Below are 18,673 nucleotides of genomic sequence, written 5' to 3' on the forward strand. Positions count from 1 at the left end.
TTGCTCACTGTTTGGCAAAGCCTGGTGAATCTGGGCTGTTTGTCTAGATCTTTATTTTCAGACCTGCCTCAAAAAACCTTACACAACCTATGTTAATTCAAATAGTACATAAAAATAAGCACAAAAGAACCATACGAACTCACAGCAGAGGGAGCTGCATACACGCCATTGATCTGACAGCTTTGACAGCAAATTTTGTCCAAGGATTGGATTCTAGGTAATGTGAAATATCCAACAGTTTTTCCCCATATTACAATTTTCAATAATTCCTTCATACAGTCTTGCAAGATTTTATCTTTTTAATTTCACTTCTGTTTAATTTCATACAGAGCGTTGATTAAACTTTGATTTAGCTTATTGACTAGATGTTTTGAAAATACTTCTTTTTTTTTTACATTAAGAGCTGCACACAGTTATTCACAGTTAGATATGAGTGACATACAAAGACAGTCTAAAAGAATGCAATAATACTAAATTGAATATAACTGTCTAAAGTGCAGTGCTCAATAAATGGCTACACTGGTCTCAGATTTAATCATTGCTGATGTTTGATTACGGTTTTCAATGTTCACAGAATAAAATGCGAAAAGTTACCATAGTGCTTTTCCATTTATGAATTTTCAATTTAGGACACTACTTGGTACATTGCTGCCCCAACGGAACATTTTCTGAAACTACTCCTCCTCTGAATTATTGACCTTTTATATGATGTAAAGAGTCCCTCCATGTTGAGGAAAGTTGGCGGCAGCTGAATCTACCAGTCTAGCATTAACTGGTTTATCCATTTCTGAGCATCTGGGTAACTTTTTAGTGCTTTTGACTGGCTAGGTAAAAAAGATTGGCTGCCAGAGGTTTGAGCTATTTTGTCACATTGGTGCAGAACATTTTTGTGCTTGGCATCTGCGTTTGTATATTTTTGTACATCTGTGCATTTGTGTCTTTTGTTGATGTACTGCTTAGCAGAGGGCAACGATTAGCATCATCAATGAGAGGTGTTTGTCAGCTGCAACAATTGAAAGCTGTGTGTGTATGTGTATGTGTGTATGTGTGTGTGTGTGTGTGTTGGTGTGTGTGTGTGTGTGTGTGAGAGAGAGAGGCTGAGTGGGCGGATGTGGATAACATGCTAATGATACTGCTGTTACACTTCCTGCATGACTCATCACAGTTTGAGCCAGCACACTCTCTCAGTGTGGGCACACACACACACTCACAATCTTTTAAAGCCTGAGATATGGTATATAACTGCATTCATTCGGCTCTTTCTGAAGGCATGCTGGGATGCTCATAAGCATCATAAGGAACATACAGTTTGTGATAAAACCACTTTTTAAACGCTACTAAACTTTAAGATGTGCACTGAAATCACAAAACCTGATCTGAGCACTTAGCTGTGGTATAAACTAACAATTAAAACTGTCACTAATCATTTAATAACATGGTTAAAGTCCAAATATACAATTCTTGTTTTTTTTATGGAATATTGCAGTGTTTATTATAAATATGTTTAAAAATCATGTGCCCTCATAATCTTCCCCTCCTTCTTGCAACAATATCTCTTCACTAATGATGTGTTTTTCAGTGCAAGGGTAAAACTTTTAGTGGAAAACATTACTTGCACCTTTAACCCTCTGGGGTCTAAGGTGTTTTTGGGGTCCTTGAGATGTTCTGACATGCCCTGACATTTGTGCTTTTTTCAGTTGCTTATAAACATATTAATGACAAAAACAAATTACACTCTATTTAGCACAAACAGGGCTACCATAATATGTGAGCAACAAGAATATACATGTTTGCATTTTTGAGAGAATAATGTTTATGCATGGTTATTGAAAAAACTAAAAACTAAAGTTTCTGAAATAAGGCCACAAAACACATACTAAATATGTGTCAATAAGACTTTTGACTAATGGACTAATTGTCGCCTAGAGTTTTTTCTTCAAAATGATGTGAAAATCACCCTGCCTTATCATTCACATAACACAATACATTGATTTAAATTTTGCAAAGCACTTTCTGTTTGGAAAGGCAATATTCGAGTGGGCGTCAACGATCCAATGACACCATCATGCATATTTAGTGGTTCGCACCTGAGGAGACAATGGGGCCCGCATACTTAATGAGCCATTCATTCAGGTGTGTCACCTATAGCCACAAGAAAGAATGCAAGAGCAACAGTTGGAAGCATCTCAATTTTTTTTTATTTTTCCACAAATTGTGCTTGCAAATTGGCCTATAATATCCAAGGAAAACATGTCTAGTAATTGTGCAGTTAATTCTCATACTGTATTTTCAGTTTTGGAATATTTATCCTCTCCCCAAATTTGTCACTAATAAAACACAATAACAATTATTTAAAGAAAAGGCTTATATTTACCTTTTAATAGTTTGTTTACATCTACCTTGTAAATATATTTTTTTATTAAAAAGGTTACAATTACAACAACAATTCAAGTGTAATCTTTCTTTGTAAAAACTAAAGTATACATTTTATCATACATATTTCAAAGTTAAGGATTTGATTGATTATTTGAGTACTTTATTTTTGACAAAACATACTATATTTAACATATGAGCAAAAATTGGCAAACAAAAGCTTATTTGAGGTGGCAGATATTTTACAGTAAAAATGTATAATCTATCCAAAACTAATCAACGAAATGTTGTCTTTCATATGTCTGTAACATAATTTCGTTTTTATTATAAGAAATATAAATGTTAATTTGCAGTTTAATACGTTGCTTATACAAATACATTTTATTTCAACATATTTCAGTCGATTTTTACTCAGTATAGCAATACAGTTTGCTAAAAGCGAAACATTCATTCACACACAGAAACGCCTGACTGTAACGTTGTTTTTATGAAATATTAGGGCATATAAATGTTAATTTGCAGTTTAATACGTTGCTTATACAAATAGCCTACATTTTATTTCAACATATTTCAGTCGATTTTTACTCATCTCAGTATAGCAATACAGTTTGCTAAAACATCATCATTCTTTCACACACAGAAACACGATTTAAATTTAAACTGTCTTTTTGCGAGCTGTGGTAAACAGCGCGCATCTCTGCCGTTCATTCATTCACAAACAGAAACGCGATTCACTTGAGAAGGAAAAAAAACTTACTTCAGTATTCCTCAGCTCAGTCGGATCCTTGCTCCTCGAAATACCCGCACTTCTGAGGTACATTTTCCATTATTATTATTCCTCACAGCGCTGCGAGACGGTGTAAACAAGTACAATGATCTGAATAAACTTGTGTTTTCTCGAGCTGATATGGGGGCGTTCACAGGTTTGCGTGGATTACCTCAGTAATTTGCGTTTGAATAGCGCGCGCTCTCCGTGGGCGGGGTCACATTAAAAATAATTAGATGAGATGAGAACGACTGACATCTCGCTCTTTTCTTACAGATTACATAAACTGAGAATATTTGTTTTTTATATAAATTACTTAATTTAAAAGAAGAGAATTCAAGCTATTCAAGTTATTGTTCATTTTCGGACGCGTTTCAGAATGGACTTAACTGACAGAGAGAAGGCAGAACTCGCTTTGTGTTTATTTTTCTTTATTTGGCAAAAAGCACAACACTTTGTTTTTATTGTGAGTATACACAAAAATAATACACATTTAACAGGATCGATTGATGTATGAAACTGGTTTGTAAGATCAAAGTCAACAGAGTATTTGGACTCTCGTTTGAACTAATAGGAAAAAAAACGAGCAAATCACGCCGCGTGATTGCCGACCTCAGAGGGTTAAGGGTTAATGGTAATTGTCTCTTGGTTGTTTGAGCATTTACACATTTTTGTCACTGTTTATACCCTGAATAATTGCCTCTTTATTCCCAGCTCTTTCACAAGTCATTTGTCAATAAATCCCAATGAATTTTATTGTACATTTTATGAAATCCATTAAAAGTCTATTATGCGGGAAGAGCTGCAGTGCAGATTCAAATTAATATAAGGAAGCTCGTCTTTGTTCTCTGACTTACCCTTGACTCTGAGTTCTTTCGACCGCATTGCCATTTCGCAGAAGTCAATAGCTTAGTGAGACCCTTTTATGATTTTCAAAGAACTGAGGACTTGCTGACCAAAGAATTCTTTTGTGTCAGAGTTATGTAAATTGTTCACGCTCCCCTTCAACTACTCCATAAGTATAGTTTGTTGCCACAATAATGCAATTGAGTATTGATTAAAGAAACTAACTGCTGCGTCATTATGTGATGTGTTTTTGACATGTTAATAAGTTTTCACATAAAGGGCCCTATTTTAACAATCTAAGCGTGTGGTCTAAAGCGCAGGGCGCAAGTTCACTTAGGGCGTGTCCGAATCCACTTTTGCTAGTTTAACGTCGGTAAAAATGGTCTAAAAGTGTTGTCCCTATTCTCTTAATGAGTAATGGGTATGTTTTGGAATTTACGTGTGTTAAAGTGTAAGTTGCAGGTTAACCACCACAGCCAATTAATGTGTAAATTAAAGTGCTCTATATGTATATATTTAATTATTTCTGTCTTAAAATGCGTTAAAATAACATTTATTGGGGTTTCTTCAAAGGTAGCGTGTTTTTTCAGTTACTGGGTGATGACGTCACAAGAGGAACTCGCAACCCATACTCTGCTAGATTCTTACTGTATTATGGCTATTTGGAGAACGACTGAGGATGTGGGAAACCATCAAATTCTTTATGGACCACAGCCCTACAATTTTTAACCGGTCAGGCGTGAGAGAGGGGAGCCATGGCACTCAAAGAGTTATTAATGCTTGGTGTGAGGAGAATTAGTGGAGGGTTGGCCAGGTGTCCTGGTGAGTAACGTTAGCTACATTAGAGCTAGTCTAGCCTGGTGCAAACTTAACCCGGATAATATAACGGAACAAGCAAGTCTTTTCAAAATATTGCCGTCATGTAGAATAGCAAGGAGGGACTGAAGACGACTGAAGACATTATTTACTTACAGTAAGTCAGTCCAAATCAGAGCTGCAACGTTAGAGATGCACACACTGCACAGGCATCAATTGCTAGTCTCATCGACGCCTCAAACGTCATGTAATACCCTTCCTCAATCCACGCGTTATCAATTTCTCACGATTTAATTAGCGATGTTTATTGTCTGAAAAGAAAAAGAGAGATCGATGTCCCCATCACTGTGTTTGTGTGGGCTATGCCACCCAATTGAATGAGCAGTGGAGAGTATGTGCTGCCGTGAGGTGAACGCGTTTTGGAGTTTAGTGGAACAGCTCGACCTGCGACCGGCTGATCTGACGTGCCTGAACCCGTTTGTTTTGCGAATAGCTTATTCTCATATCAGGCAGGATCACGGTCCCCTTGAAGTCAGCACACACAAGTATGTTTACAATGGAGTTATTTTATCCATCATTTTTTTTATCAAATAAAACATACAACCAACTTTTCTGAAGTTATGTAAGGCGAATATAGCTGCTAGTGTACGGTAACTCTACTAGTGAGTTCCTCTTATGACGTCACGCCCCATCTAGTGGAAGGGAGCGGGAGCGGTTAAAGCCACTGTTAAAAGTGCCAACTTTTCATATTATATCAGCATTTTGCTATAAAAAACAATGGTGGGCGGTTCTTATCTTTATGTTTAATAAACACATTGCATTATCTTCGTGAAAAATTTAACCTGCAACTTACACTTTAAACCAATCAGAGTCTTATCTCCCATTCCCTTAAATGCCAGTTGCACTCACGCCATGGCAGATTCGCTATTGATTGCCATTGACTTTAGACCAGGTTTCAGTTGGTCAATGGCACAGTCTATTTCTGTTGCCTCAAAATAGTAACGTGCCAACAATGCGCCAGAACACACCTCATTTTCAGACCAGCACACCCATGGGCGCACAAATGGGCGCAAATGCATTTGCTATGTAAAAAATGTTGCGCAGAATGTGAAAATGAAAACTGTGTCAGACTGAAACTAGCAAAAAACACTTGCGTCGCGCTTGGTGCTGCATTGCGTTGGGTGTAAGATAGGGCCCAAAATGTGATTTTATTTATAAGTAATTCTTTATTTTTTAAATTATCTAAACAAAAGAATATTTTTTATTTTATTTATTTAAATACGCATAGCTGGCATTGGAGGGGACCAGGGTGTCACGGGTGGTTGCAGGAAGGCAGACGAAGATGAAGAATAAAGTTCCAATACGAAGTCTAATGAGGGTAATACAAATAATACTAGGACAGGAAGGGCAACAGAGGGTAACTACGTTTACATGACTACGTTTACATGCAACCAAATAATCTAGGGATGTCCCGATCCGATCACGTGATTGGAAATCGGGCCCGATCACGTGGTTTCAGACTCGATCGGAATCGGACGTTACCTCCCGATCAGGACTCGGATATGTATATATATTCTCATTATTATTTAACACATCTATAGTTATGCGGTGGCACAGAGTTACGCCGGTTTCACACTGCACGCGTTAGCAGAGCGTAAGCAGCGCAGGAGCAGTGCATATGGTGAGCAGGAGCAGGACATGCGCGTTTTGCTTTCACACTGGCAGCGTTTTTCACGCGCGGCTGAACCGCGGGTTGTGTACAGACAGAGTAGCCTACTCTATAATGGATAAGTTGGCATTGCTTTATTTCGTTTTCAAATACATTTAAGAGAAAATACTTGTCAAGAAGCTTATTTTATTAATAATTTCATAAATATAACTTTTGGTTCATCTTTGTTTTTATTGTTCTGGCAACAAGTTTGTTTTTGGACATTTGTTTTCTTTTTAAATTGATGTTGGTTATTTGATCGACTGTTTAAAACACAATAGATATCATCAATGCACTTTTTGGATAAAACTGCGGTGTATTTTGGCCATGATCAATGCATATCACTTTAATTCAGCGTAAGCGGCGCAGCAAAAATAGACTCTGCGCCGAAACGATCGCGGCACTGCTGCTTCTGCTCTGCTCCTGCTACGCGCTGCCGCGCCGCCTCTGCGTGCGGTGTGAATGCTCTAATCTGTTAACATGGGCGCCGAAAAAAATACGCGCTGCATGCTCTGCTAACGCGTGCAGTGTGAAACCGGCGAGTGCAGTTCCTAAAAGCACATTACTGGCTTTGCAAACACTGTGGCACTTTATTTTTTTATTTGTTTACATGCCTGCTGGGTATTTTAAGTTGAGGTGCTATTTGTTTATATATTAGACTTTTTTTATATTTACTGTTGCACTAAGTCCAAAAGTGAAGAATTTATGTTATTTATTACTTGATTGTTCAAGCTACCTCACAGAAGTGCTCTGTTTGTTAACAGAGTTGTTGAATGTTAAAATAAGGTGAATTAAATAAAAAATAAGGAACATCCTGGATCTGTTTTTTGCTCTTCTTTATTCTTTTTTTATGTATTATAGAAGTATCGGATCGGGACTCGGTATCGGTAGATACTCAAAATCAAATGACTCGGACTCGAGGGCAAAAAACCTGATCGGGACATCCCTAAAATAATCCGTTAGTAGTCGGATTGTCCGCTCAATCGGACTGAAATGCCTTCATGTAAACACCTTAATCGATCCGATTGAGCTCGATACTAATGGAATTTCGATCCGATTGAAAGGGGTAGTTTATTCCTTTTCTAATCCGATCGAGAGAACATGTAAACACTTGATCGAATTGAAAACCAAAACCGAAAGGACTGCGCACGTGCAATGACGTATAATGCGTGGAACGAGCTGTCCTTCCTGTTGAATAGTGTCATAAATGAGTGTCCCGTCATCCTAAAATTCTCCTTTCACTCAGTATCAATCGGAATGGATTCAGTCCGATTGAAACAAAAGTTGTGCATGTAAACATAGCCACTAAATGCAACGCAGACGGAACAAGGGGTGCAGGAGAAGGAACAACTTAAGTAGTGAACACAAACAAGGATGATTAATTACACACAGCTGACACATATGAACTAATAATGACGGTGACCAAGGAGACAGATGAGTGGCAGGAATCTGAACAAGGAAATACATGACAATGAACCAACTGAAAGTCCATGAACAAAACTAAACATAATGGTGACACAGGGATAGTGTTTTGTTCTTGTCCTATGACAAAGGTCAAAGGTCTTCTCATTGCATCTAATGTAGGGGGTCCCTAACAATTAAAATTTTGTCCAGGGCCCTGTGAATTTAAGCGACAACCCTATAAATACTTTAAAAAAAAAGAATAATAATAATAATTTGGTGTATAATTGCATTCTTTTAAAAACAAGTTTTTATTTGGTGTATAATTTTGCATTAATAAAATTAATAGGTAGTCACTCCTCAATGGACGAAACTATGAAACCTCTTCCCTCGATCATCAGCCCACTGGTATTAAATAAATGCTGATGACACTCCACAGTCATGCCCCCTCCTCCCCGAAATAACAGACACTCTCTATTCATTTAATCTTCTCACTACAGAGAAATAACCTTCAGAAACCAATTTTATTTTTCAGGGAAAAAAAAAACCATCTTCATTTCTTGAGTTTGAATGGGACGATGACCCTCACCCCTCTAGAGCTGGTCTTTTCTTGCTGCTATTATTCCTATATTTGGTTTAAATGACCTTCCCAATCACTCGCCTGAACCAGACTATTCAACACACAGAAGGTTCTTTAAAATCAACTTGCTGGCCCACATTTAATCTTCTATACTTCTTGTTAATGGAGTTGTTAGTGCTTTTGTTCATATTGGTGACAGTTAATTGTGAGTATTGTCAAAGTGAAAGTGAAGCACTACTTGCGAAAGTCCTACTTTTTTATTTGAATGACCTTTGTAACAACCTTTATTTAAAAAAAACTGACTATCAAGACTGAGGTGAAATAAGAGAAAAGTCGGTTGTCATTTTACAGCATGACATTGTGATCCAACCCACACGTGAGTTAAATAAGTTACAGTATATTCTTTTAGAAAGCATTGAAGTCTTTCATGAAGATTCAAACACAACTGTTTCTATTTTTAAGTCTTCTGTTCTGATTCCACCATCAAAAACATCAAAGACATTTTGGTTTGAGGCTGAATTTGCTGCTTGTAATGCCAATGGGAGCACGTATATTCCCTGCAAACTAAAATACCCCCCCAAAAAACAAAACAAAACAAGAAATAAATACAGAACTTTGAGTGAGGGGACTTAACCAGCTCTCTTTTTTTGCGTGCGAACTTGATCTTCCAAAGAGAAATGCCTTAGTTTGAGACAACAGATGTAAGATAAAAACAGCCATTTGTTTTTTTTTTTTCTACTTTGGCACTAAGTCTTAGTATAAACGTTTGCTCGTTTCATACAAACCTCTCATCTTTTGTACTTTTTGTTCAATTCACAGTAATATTCCTCCGTCCTTGTTGCTGGCCTTGTTTGTTAAAGGGCCTGTTGTCACGGACGTTGGGCTAGATGATGCATGACCCACAGAGTCCAGAAATTTCACAGATGAGAAACAGAGGCCAATGAAAGAGAATAAGCTTTGTCATTACTGTGAGATACACTGCGCTGCATTCATCACTCAGAAAAGATTCTCCTCCCTCGCTTTTCTTCTCCTTCAGTCTCTCTCTCACTCAGCCACACGCTTTTGCTCTGTGAAGCTGGAAATGGGGTATGATTTAACTTCAGGCCATTTCATTGTTCCCTTTAAGCTTCTTAGCACTAAAATATTCATATTTTGGTCACAGGAAGCAAAATCTGTGACAGCACAGAGAGCAGACAAAAAGGAGAGTGAGAGGAAAAAAAGGAAGTATGAAAAGTATGAAACAGAAATAAGATATTTCTGTTGCCGATGTGTTAAGATAAGCTACAGACAGGCTCGTTTCCCATGCTTATCTTATTCGCTTTATTCTTTGCCTTTCTGTCTATTTCCTGACTTTCTGTCCATCCACCATGTCTTTTTAAAAGTAATAGTTAAAAATGAAAATACTGTTGTTATTTACTCGCCCTCATGTCTTTCCAAACTTGTGTGGAACACTTTTTTTCTTATATAATGGGAGTGAAATGAGGATTGGACTTTTCAAGCTTCATTATGACAGAAAAGTATCATCAAAGTCATCGAAAGTGTCACTGAAGGTACACAATTTTACTCACCCAAAATAATATTTTAAAAAAATTTGGTAACCAGACTTCCAAAAACCACTATGGAAGTCAATGGGTGCTGTCTACTGTCTGGTTACCAACATCCTTTAAAATATATGTTGTGTTAAACAGAAGAAAGAAACTCATACAGGTTTGGAACAACTTGAGGGTGATTAAATTACGACAAAATTTACCTGTCAAAAAACTATCTCTTTAAGTACTTGGGATGCACCGATACCACTTTTTCACGAGCTAGGCTGATCCTTTCATTTTTGGTACTCGCCAATACTGATACTTCTGTTTTTATTGCATTTGTCATTTTTAAATTAAAATTAGATAGAGAAACCATAAGAGTATGAATCATATCCATTGGTTTAATTTGTTTAGCATATATATATTTCCTTATTTTCATGCTTAATTATTTCTGTTAAAATGTATTTGACAAGCTTCTGTTACTCTATTATATTTTATCTTTCATTTAATAGTGGCACAGCACATATTTTAGGATGTATTACACAAGGATGAGTAAAAAAAAATTGGAGGGGGAGGGGGGAGCTATCTCTTAAAATCTGTAATGCAGTAGACTCTGTGCCTGTTTGTGTTTAAAGCAGAGTGTGTTGTTAGGTTCAGCGTCAAAGCATATTGGACTAATTATATATCATTATATTGTTATCAACTTGTTGCAGTGAGCAGTGTGTATGCTGCTTCTGACACACATAACTCACTTGTATCATTCCCTAGGGAGTAAATTGGCAGTGATATACATGCACACTTGTACACAAAGCTCATTTGATAGGATTTAAGCTATGGTGACATATACTTGTCTCATCACTGTGTGGTTAGTGGCTCAGCTTCTTGTTGTTGCTGCTAATTTGATTTTTAATGGAAAGGAGTGACACAGATAACAAAGTGATGAAAAACACCCTAATCAGAAGCCATGGATAAAGAGAGAAGTAAACCTACTGAAGGCACGTGGTGCTGCTATGAAGCCTGGAGAATGTGAAGTCTGTACTCTAGTTTTTTTTGTTTTGTTTTTTTTATACATTTTTTTCATTAAAGAACCATTTTGTTTATTATTTATTATTTACATTAACATAAATATGCACTACTGTTTAAATGTTTGGGGGCAGTAATATTTTAGTTTCTTACATAAATTAATACTTTTAAGCAAGGATGGATTAAAGATGGATTAAAGACTTTTACGTTGTTACAAAAAATTATATTTGTCTTTTAAACTTTAGATTCAAAAAAGAAAAAAAGGTATCACAGTTTCTATAAAGATTTTAAGCAACACAACTGTTTTGAGTATTAAGGCAATAGATTCCATGACCTGAAGTTTTAATCCCTGTGTTCCTCAAAGTGGGACTGTTAATTCCCACATTAATGTGTACTGTCTGTCCTGCAGAGCCTGTAAGCCATGCCACCGACCTTCCGCTGTCACGCAAGCTGGGCTGCATCACCTTAGGGCTTTGTTACATGTATTTGCTAAAAACAGGCACATCGCTACGTGATTTAATTACTTAATTATCTCTCTTGACTGAGAACACTTTTGTTCGTGAAAACTGGCATAGCCTCTTCCATTGCTGAAATAAATAATTGCTGAATATAGTGTCCCTGGAGTACTCTATTTCTCTCGGCTTGTTGCACCAAAGCGATTCACAGTGTTCTTCCAGATAATTGGACCTCAGATTTGTCATATCTCCCACAGGTGAATTGAGACTGCTGACCAAAAGTAAGCCTTAGAAGGCATCAAAAACGGCTGTACCTCACAGGGCCACAACCACCAACAAGTCAGAAAATTCATTGATCAATATAGGCTTTTCCATAACAAGTGTTTGGTCAGGTATGTATTGTATGTATTGGTGCCTTACAGTATCTTGAATATTTTTGTTACATCCCTGGTAGCTCACAAAACTACTGAATGTCCTCCTTCTCTGGGTTCTTGCTAGTGATATAAATATGAATAAGTACATTATTGTTCAAAAGTTTGGGGTCTGTAAGATTTTTTCAAATGTTTTTGAAAGTCTCTTATGCACATCAAGGTTGCATGTATTTGATAAAAACCCCCCAATAAAAACAGTAATATTGTGAAATAATATTACAAATCAGAAGAGCAGCATGAATATTCCACTAAACTTCTCTTTTTGTGATCTACGGAACTAAGAAAGTCATACATGTTTGGAACAACATGAGGGTGAGTAAATGATAACAGAATGTTCATTTTTGGTTAAACTATCCCCTTTGTTTTGGGTTTAGCTTTGTGTTTAAACAGATGATGACATTTTACCGAAAGATATTTAGTCTCAATTTATTTATCGTACTAAACTATCAAATGAAATGTACCTCTCAAGTCATCATTCACATCTATATCACTGGCAAGAACCCATCAGACTCATGGAAATGCGCAGATCTAACCTATTAAGCCGTGAACGGGGCACAAAATTACATTACATCCATTTAAAGGAAGGATTTTAGAGGTACTCTGATGGTCGCCGCAGTAGCTGGGTGATTCATGGCATAAAGTGGATGCGTGCGGACTGCTTCTTGTAGGCCTGCATATAAAACACTGCACACAATTGATATGCTAATTGGAGGAGCGGTGAGTGGGAGGCCTGAGCAGATAGATGCGCCTCTCACCCTGAGGAGAAGTGTGAGAGAAAAGCTGTTAGTCCCATACCTTCTTTTACAGATCCTCTGTAATGCTGCAATTAATAACATCTGACTGCTGCTGCCACACCATCTCAGAGCCGATATACCCGCTCTCTGCCAAGAGTCTCCACACAATGGCAGCAGGCTGTCATTTAATTGATGCCTGGACACTGACTTACAAAGACAGCTGCTGGACTTGGAGTTGCATCCCCAATATTTAGATACTGGTGACAGTTTTTAGAGACTGGGGTGCACGTATCTGTGATGGTTTATTATGTAACAGTAAGGGACATTGACAACTTTTTGTTACAACTATCAGACCATTTCTGGATTTTGCTAGGACAGTTTTGAAGCCGTAACTCCTGTGCTGGGGGAAAACGAACTGAAACTACTAACTTATTTACACTTTTCAGTAGTGTGCTAGTTGTTCAGCTGTTTTCAGAACAGTGCCATTTTTTTTCACAAGCTACTTTTTCCAACAAGTAGCAATGTACATTAAAAGTGAAGGTTTCAAAAGGGGGTTTTCTCAGCTATGCATAAAAGAACCATTTTGGGTTTCGCAAAGAACCTTTCAGTGAACTGTTCTTAAAGAACCATTTATTTAAGAGGGAAGAGCATTTTAATAAAGCAGAGGTCTCCAACCTTTTTTTATAGCACTAGTTTCGTTTTAAAAATGTTCTCGTGGACCAACAGAATATTTGAAATGAAATCATCAAATTACATCTATATATAAACTGCATACAATAACAAACTAAAACGCAACATTACAACTCCCCATAACACTCAATCAGTCGGAGCCCTCGTCTTGTTTCCCTGCAATAATACGATCCCAACGAGGAGGGATGGGTGACAGTGTGACTCAAAGTGTGTTGCAAATGTCCAGTCTGCTCCGTAACTTTGTTTTAATTGCTGTCAGTGCAGAAAACATTTAACGGCCTTCGCAGCTATCTCTGGATATTCCATCTTTGTGTTTAATCCAGAAGCCTGCAAGGGAGGATGTCTGAAACATACTTTTCAGCTCGCTGTCATTTGCGATCTCAATGAGTTAATGCTCTTCATGCACTGACATCGATGCTTGTTTCACACTCATGTTAATATTAGCTAAACTTGTACATGTAACTGTGGAACCAATGTTTTCTGAAATCATCCACTGTGTAAATTTGGATGGTGGCTCTTAACCCTCTGAGGTCTGAGCTGTTTTCTGGGCCCTGGAGGTGTTCTGACATGCTCTGACATTTCTGGTTATTTCTGTTACTTAAGTCTTAAGTCTAATTACACTGTATTCAGCACAAACTCTGCTACAATAATATATCAGCAGCATGTATGTAAAAGTTTGTAGTTTTGAGATAATGACATTTATGCGTGGTTTGTGAAAATACAAAAAAAAAATCTCACTGAAATAAGGCCATGAAACCCATACTGATTATTTCTTCACAAGACTTTTGAAAATTGTATGACGTAGCCTAGAATATTTGCTGCAAAACTATGTGAAAATCACCCTGACTGCTCATTCAGATAAGACAATATATTGATTTAAAAATTTTACGACGTGTTTTGTGTTAGAAAGCTTTATGCGCAAGCTCATTAATATGTAAGCTTTTCTCACCTGAGAAAGACAAAGAACCTCCCCTAACGGCCCTATTAGGAGCTATCAGGCCCTGCCATTCTGAGCAACCTTGCACAATACTGTAAATGAGGAGATTTAAAAAAGAATGGCTTTTAAATTGTTTGGATTTATTTACAACACAACATAATCCAAAGATACACAACAAATGCCAAAAAAGCACTTCAAAGACAGAGACCTTTGTGCCATTCCTAAAAACATTGTACATACCTTTCATTTCCAAGATTTTCACTTTACCGTGTTCACGTACAGAGACTCATGTGAATGTTGAAGTCCTCAGTGGCATCTGGGCCCTGAAAAAAAAAAAGTGAACATACTGATATCAAGAGAAAGGCCTGCACGATTTTGGAAATAAATATTAGATTTTTCTGGTTAAAATTGCTTTTTAAAATTCCTTTTTAAAATTCCTTTTTAAAATTCACAGAATACACACACACACACAAATGTTTCCAACAATATATAATATAATGATGAACACCAGGTTTGTTGTGCCTGTAGGCATAAGGTATATGCGCAGTGCCAGATAAAATAATAATAACAATAAATAACCTATAGCAGTATAAATCTTCCAAAAGATTTCAGTAACAACTAAGCTAGAGAAAAATATATTGATTATCATGTTACTTCAAATGTTTCCATCCGTTATGATGATATGAAATGAGATAATAATAAAAACATGAAGCCGTTTGGTGCGTTTTGCTTTCATCCAAAATATGATGTGTACATTCAAACGCGATCGCGCAGGAAAATATGATACATTCAAACGCGATCGCGCTCAAATATAAAACATTATGGTTACCATATACATATCTACGTTTGAGCAGATATCCACAAACACAGTAACAGTAAACACGGGTCTAAATATTATAATATTCCCCATATATCTAGCAACAGTTCAACTGCAACGTGACATTTATGCAACAATAACAAACTAATATGTAAGAATTTCTTACCTTACACCTTTCTTGTCTTCAAATCGCGTTCTTTTTCTTCTGAGGTAGCCTAAATCCAATGTAAGCTCAGGCACGTCTTTCAAACTCGACGAAAAGTGAAGTGAAGTGTTTTGTTGTTGAGGTAATGAGCGAGACGCGGTCCATGTGGAGATTTGCATGTGAATATCTTTTGCGCGAGTGGGCGTGGCCAAATTAACTGTAATGAGGAAGCGTTTGAGAAGCTGGACATCTTGTTGGTTTTATACAAATTACTTAAACAGAGAATATTTGTTTTCGTTTTGAATCCGATCATTTAAAAGTACACACTTAAATGTTTATAAAGGTATATGGCTCATAAATGTGTGACAAGTATTCACTGAGTTTTGTTTCAGTTTATAGACGTGCTCAAGAAAAAAAAGTTCACCGCGACGGAGAGGCAGAACGCACACCCTGTTTATTTTCTTTATTTTACAAAAGCACAATGTTTTGGTTTGATTGTAAGTGGACACATACAAAAGGAGAAATATCACAGATTCTTTTTTTATATTTCTTTTTTCTGTATGACTATAAATGACTGAGTAATTTAAGTTTATGTTGCTACAATGTGGAGAAAATCCAGCAAAACGCGCCCGCGCGTTTGTCGACCTCAGAGGGTTAAATGGGAAACGCACAATAAATTATACAGTGGCATAGCTATATAGATATTTTTCCCAGAATGTTCTTGTGACCGAGTCGCAACTCTTCCACGGCCCGGTACTGGGTCGCGACCCGGGGGTTGGGGACCTCTGATCTAAAGAACCTTTCTTGTACAATGGAAAACTTCCATGGATGTTAACAGGTTCTTCATAGATCCGTAGATGCCATTAAAGCACCTAGCATAAAAAATGCTATATTATTGTTTTTTGTTTGAGCACCAAACAACATTCTTACATTTTCTTAAGTAAGTAACCAGGAGTAAAAAAACACTGCCCTAATTGTAATTTAATTGCTTTCAGTTATAAGAAGTTTGTTGTCTGGGTAGCTACAGTTTCAAAGAAGCTTCCCCATTACCAATCACAATCTAAAATACTGTTTTGTTTAGGCTTTACAGTGTGTCTAAATGCTACACAAAAGGACAAAATAACAGCGAATCAGAACATATATTTACAAAAATACGTTTTATTCTTTGCATATTTTCTCTCTGCAAGTTCTACACTGTCTGCTTACAAGAGAAATGCCATTCAGATTCAGTCCCGAGGATAGAACGGATCAATAGAGCTTACATGCCCCTATCACTTTCCAGCACAGAGTCGTCGGAACTGTGCAGCTTTCAAGCGCAATCCGCACGTTCCATTCCCATTTCTCCTCTGAGGATTAAATGTTCACAGACCTTGTCAGACAGACTCCCCTCTTTGGCAAAACATACATGGAATTCCTCTCACGTGTCTGTGTACACAAACTCATGTTCCTGTAATTATGCATAAATGTCTCCTGCTCAGAACGGCTTTTGAATTCCCATCACGTGTGTGTTTTCCTGATCAGAACAGGGGTGCGGAGGGACGCTCGGTTGTGGTGCAGGAGCGCAGGCTGCTGGTTGGGGTCCATAACGGCTGGGGTTGGGTGGAGAAGCCTCATGTGTTGGTGCTGGAACGTGAGGCCACAGGGAGCGGAGCAGCCAGGGCTCGTGGAGCCAGCGCAGGCGGAGGCTTCAGGCAGACCTCCACGGACAAACTCAGGTGGGTAGATTCCATCTGGTCCACTAATTTCCCATAATTCTTAGAAATGTTGCCATACTTCCATGGACCTCACTTCCAGTTGCATCCACTTTTATTGAAATTCATTTTTACCAGCTATCCTGGATCTTTAATGATCTGTTTTTCAACTACAACGCTCATAATTCTCATACTACTGTCTATAAAGAGATCAGTGATTGATCGGTGTCCTCCCGGCTTGTGCTGGATGCTCCAGAAATTCAGAGATTATTTTGCTCACCCTTCATGTTGTTTCTGTATTGATTTCTTTTTTAAAAGGAACACAAAAAGAGAACTTTTGAAGGAAATTCACACTGCTTTCCTTCACACAATGAAGTCAAGCAGTGCCCAGGTGCTGCAGGCTTCGAAACTGACATAAATCTAAAATTTTCTAAAGTCATTCAATAGATTTGTTTGAGGAACAAATTGAATATTTTTATTTAAATAATTTAATACTATTTAATTTAACCCTTGTGTGGTGTTCATATTTTTGTTACTCAGCCAGTGTTCGTGGGTCTGATGGACCCGCTGCACTTTTGGGTTTTTAATTCAACACAATCAAAAATGTTATGTTAAAATACTCAACAGATGTTTACTTCATCCCAATTACAAGCAATATAAACAGCATATATGGTTAATATTTTCTCTTTACCTTTGTTAGATCACATTTAAGAATTGCAACCTCGTGTGGGAATGGCAGGAGTAGAAACACAAAACGCACTCTTGCACTCTTTCACACTTACAATCTCTCTCTCACACACACGCACACACACACACACTCATGCACACACATACACACACCCACAACACACACACAGACACACAAAACACGCACACACACACACTCAAACACACACACACACACACACACACACACACACACACACACACACAGTACTAATGTACAAACTGTATAATCTATCCCCCTACACTAACCCTACCCCTAAACCTACCAATCACAGAAAACTTTTGGCATTTTTTGAATTTCAAAAAACACCATTTAGTATGTTTTAGTATGAGGACACAGATGTCGTCATAAACCAAGTTTACGTTGTAATACCCATGTCATTATACACATTTGTGTCCTCATAAACCATATACAAGAACATACACACACTAACAGCAGGCCCTGACAGGAGGAGGACAGAGTAAAGGTACACAGGACCTACAATTTCCACACTTTTATTAGCCCCGGGTCCAGTGGACCCGAACATCCTGTGTGTAATATAAATGTGTAGGGGGGGTGTACAGTGTGTTTTCATTGAAAATGTGTTCTGATATATGTTCCTCACAGAAAATGAGCCAAGGCCAATGAGTCTCAGTTTGAAAAAATAATTAATTGTATCATTTTTCTTTTGATAAAAAATGAAAACGGGTCCAACAGACCTGAACACCATACAAGGGTTAAATACATTTAATTTATGTAGCAAATAAATCATAATATTTGTATTTAATTAAATATTTACAATCTCCAACTGCTCTATAATTCTCAAATCTCATTTGCGCATGCACATTTTCAAACTCAGCACATCACCACGTATCATCACCAAGGTTGCATTTAGTAGATCACTCAATCAAAATAATAATAATAAAATAACGATGAATAAATTAGTGTAAACAATATTATTAAAAAAAAATTTCAGCTTTTACTCCAGTTCTCAGTCTGTCATGATCTGTCAGAAATCATTTCTA

The 18,673-nt window shown here is 37.3% G+C and overlaps 1 protein-coding gene across 2 annotated transcripts in view; it reads left to right on the plus strand.

Moving 5' to 3' along the window:
- The window catches only part of nphp4 (nephronophthisis 4), a 168,279-nt gene that overhangs the window by 58,560 nt on the left and 91,046 nt on the right, over window positions 1–18,673 (plus strand). For both annotated transcript variants that reach the window (XM_084138425.1, XM_084138426.1), the window contains exon 7: window positions 16,773–16,966. In XM_084138425.1, the coding sequence (XP_083994551.1) occupies window positions 16,773–16,966 (194 nt within the window). The remainder of the gene's footprint in view (window positions 1–16,772; window positions 16,967–18,673) is intronic.

This window comes from Abramis brama (assembly GCF_963993115.1).
Source record: "Abramis brama genome assembly, chromosome: 16".
Classification (NCBI taxonomy): domain Eukaryota; kingdom Metazoa; phylum Chordata; class Actinopteri; order Cypriniformes; family Leuciscidae; genus Abramis; species Abramis brama.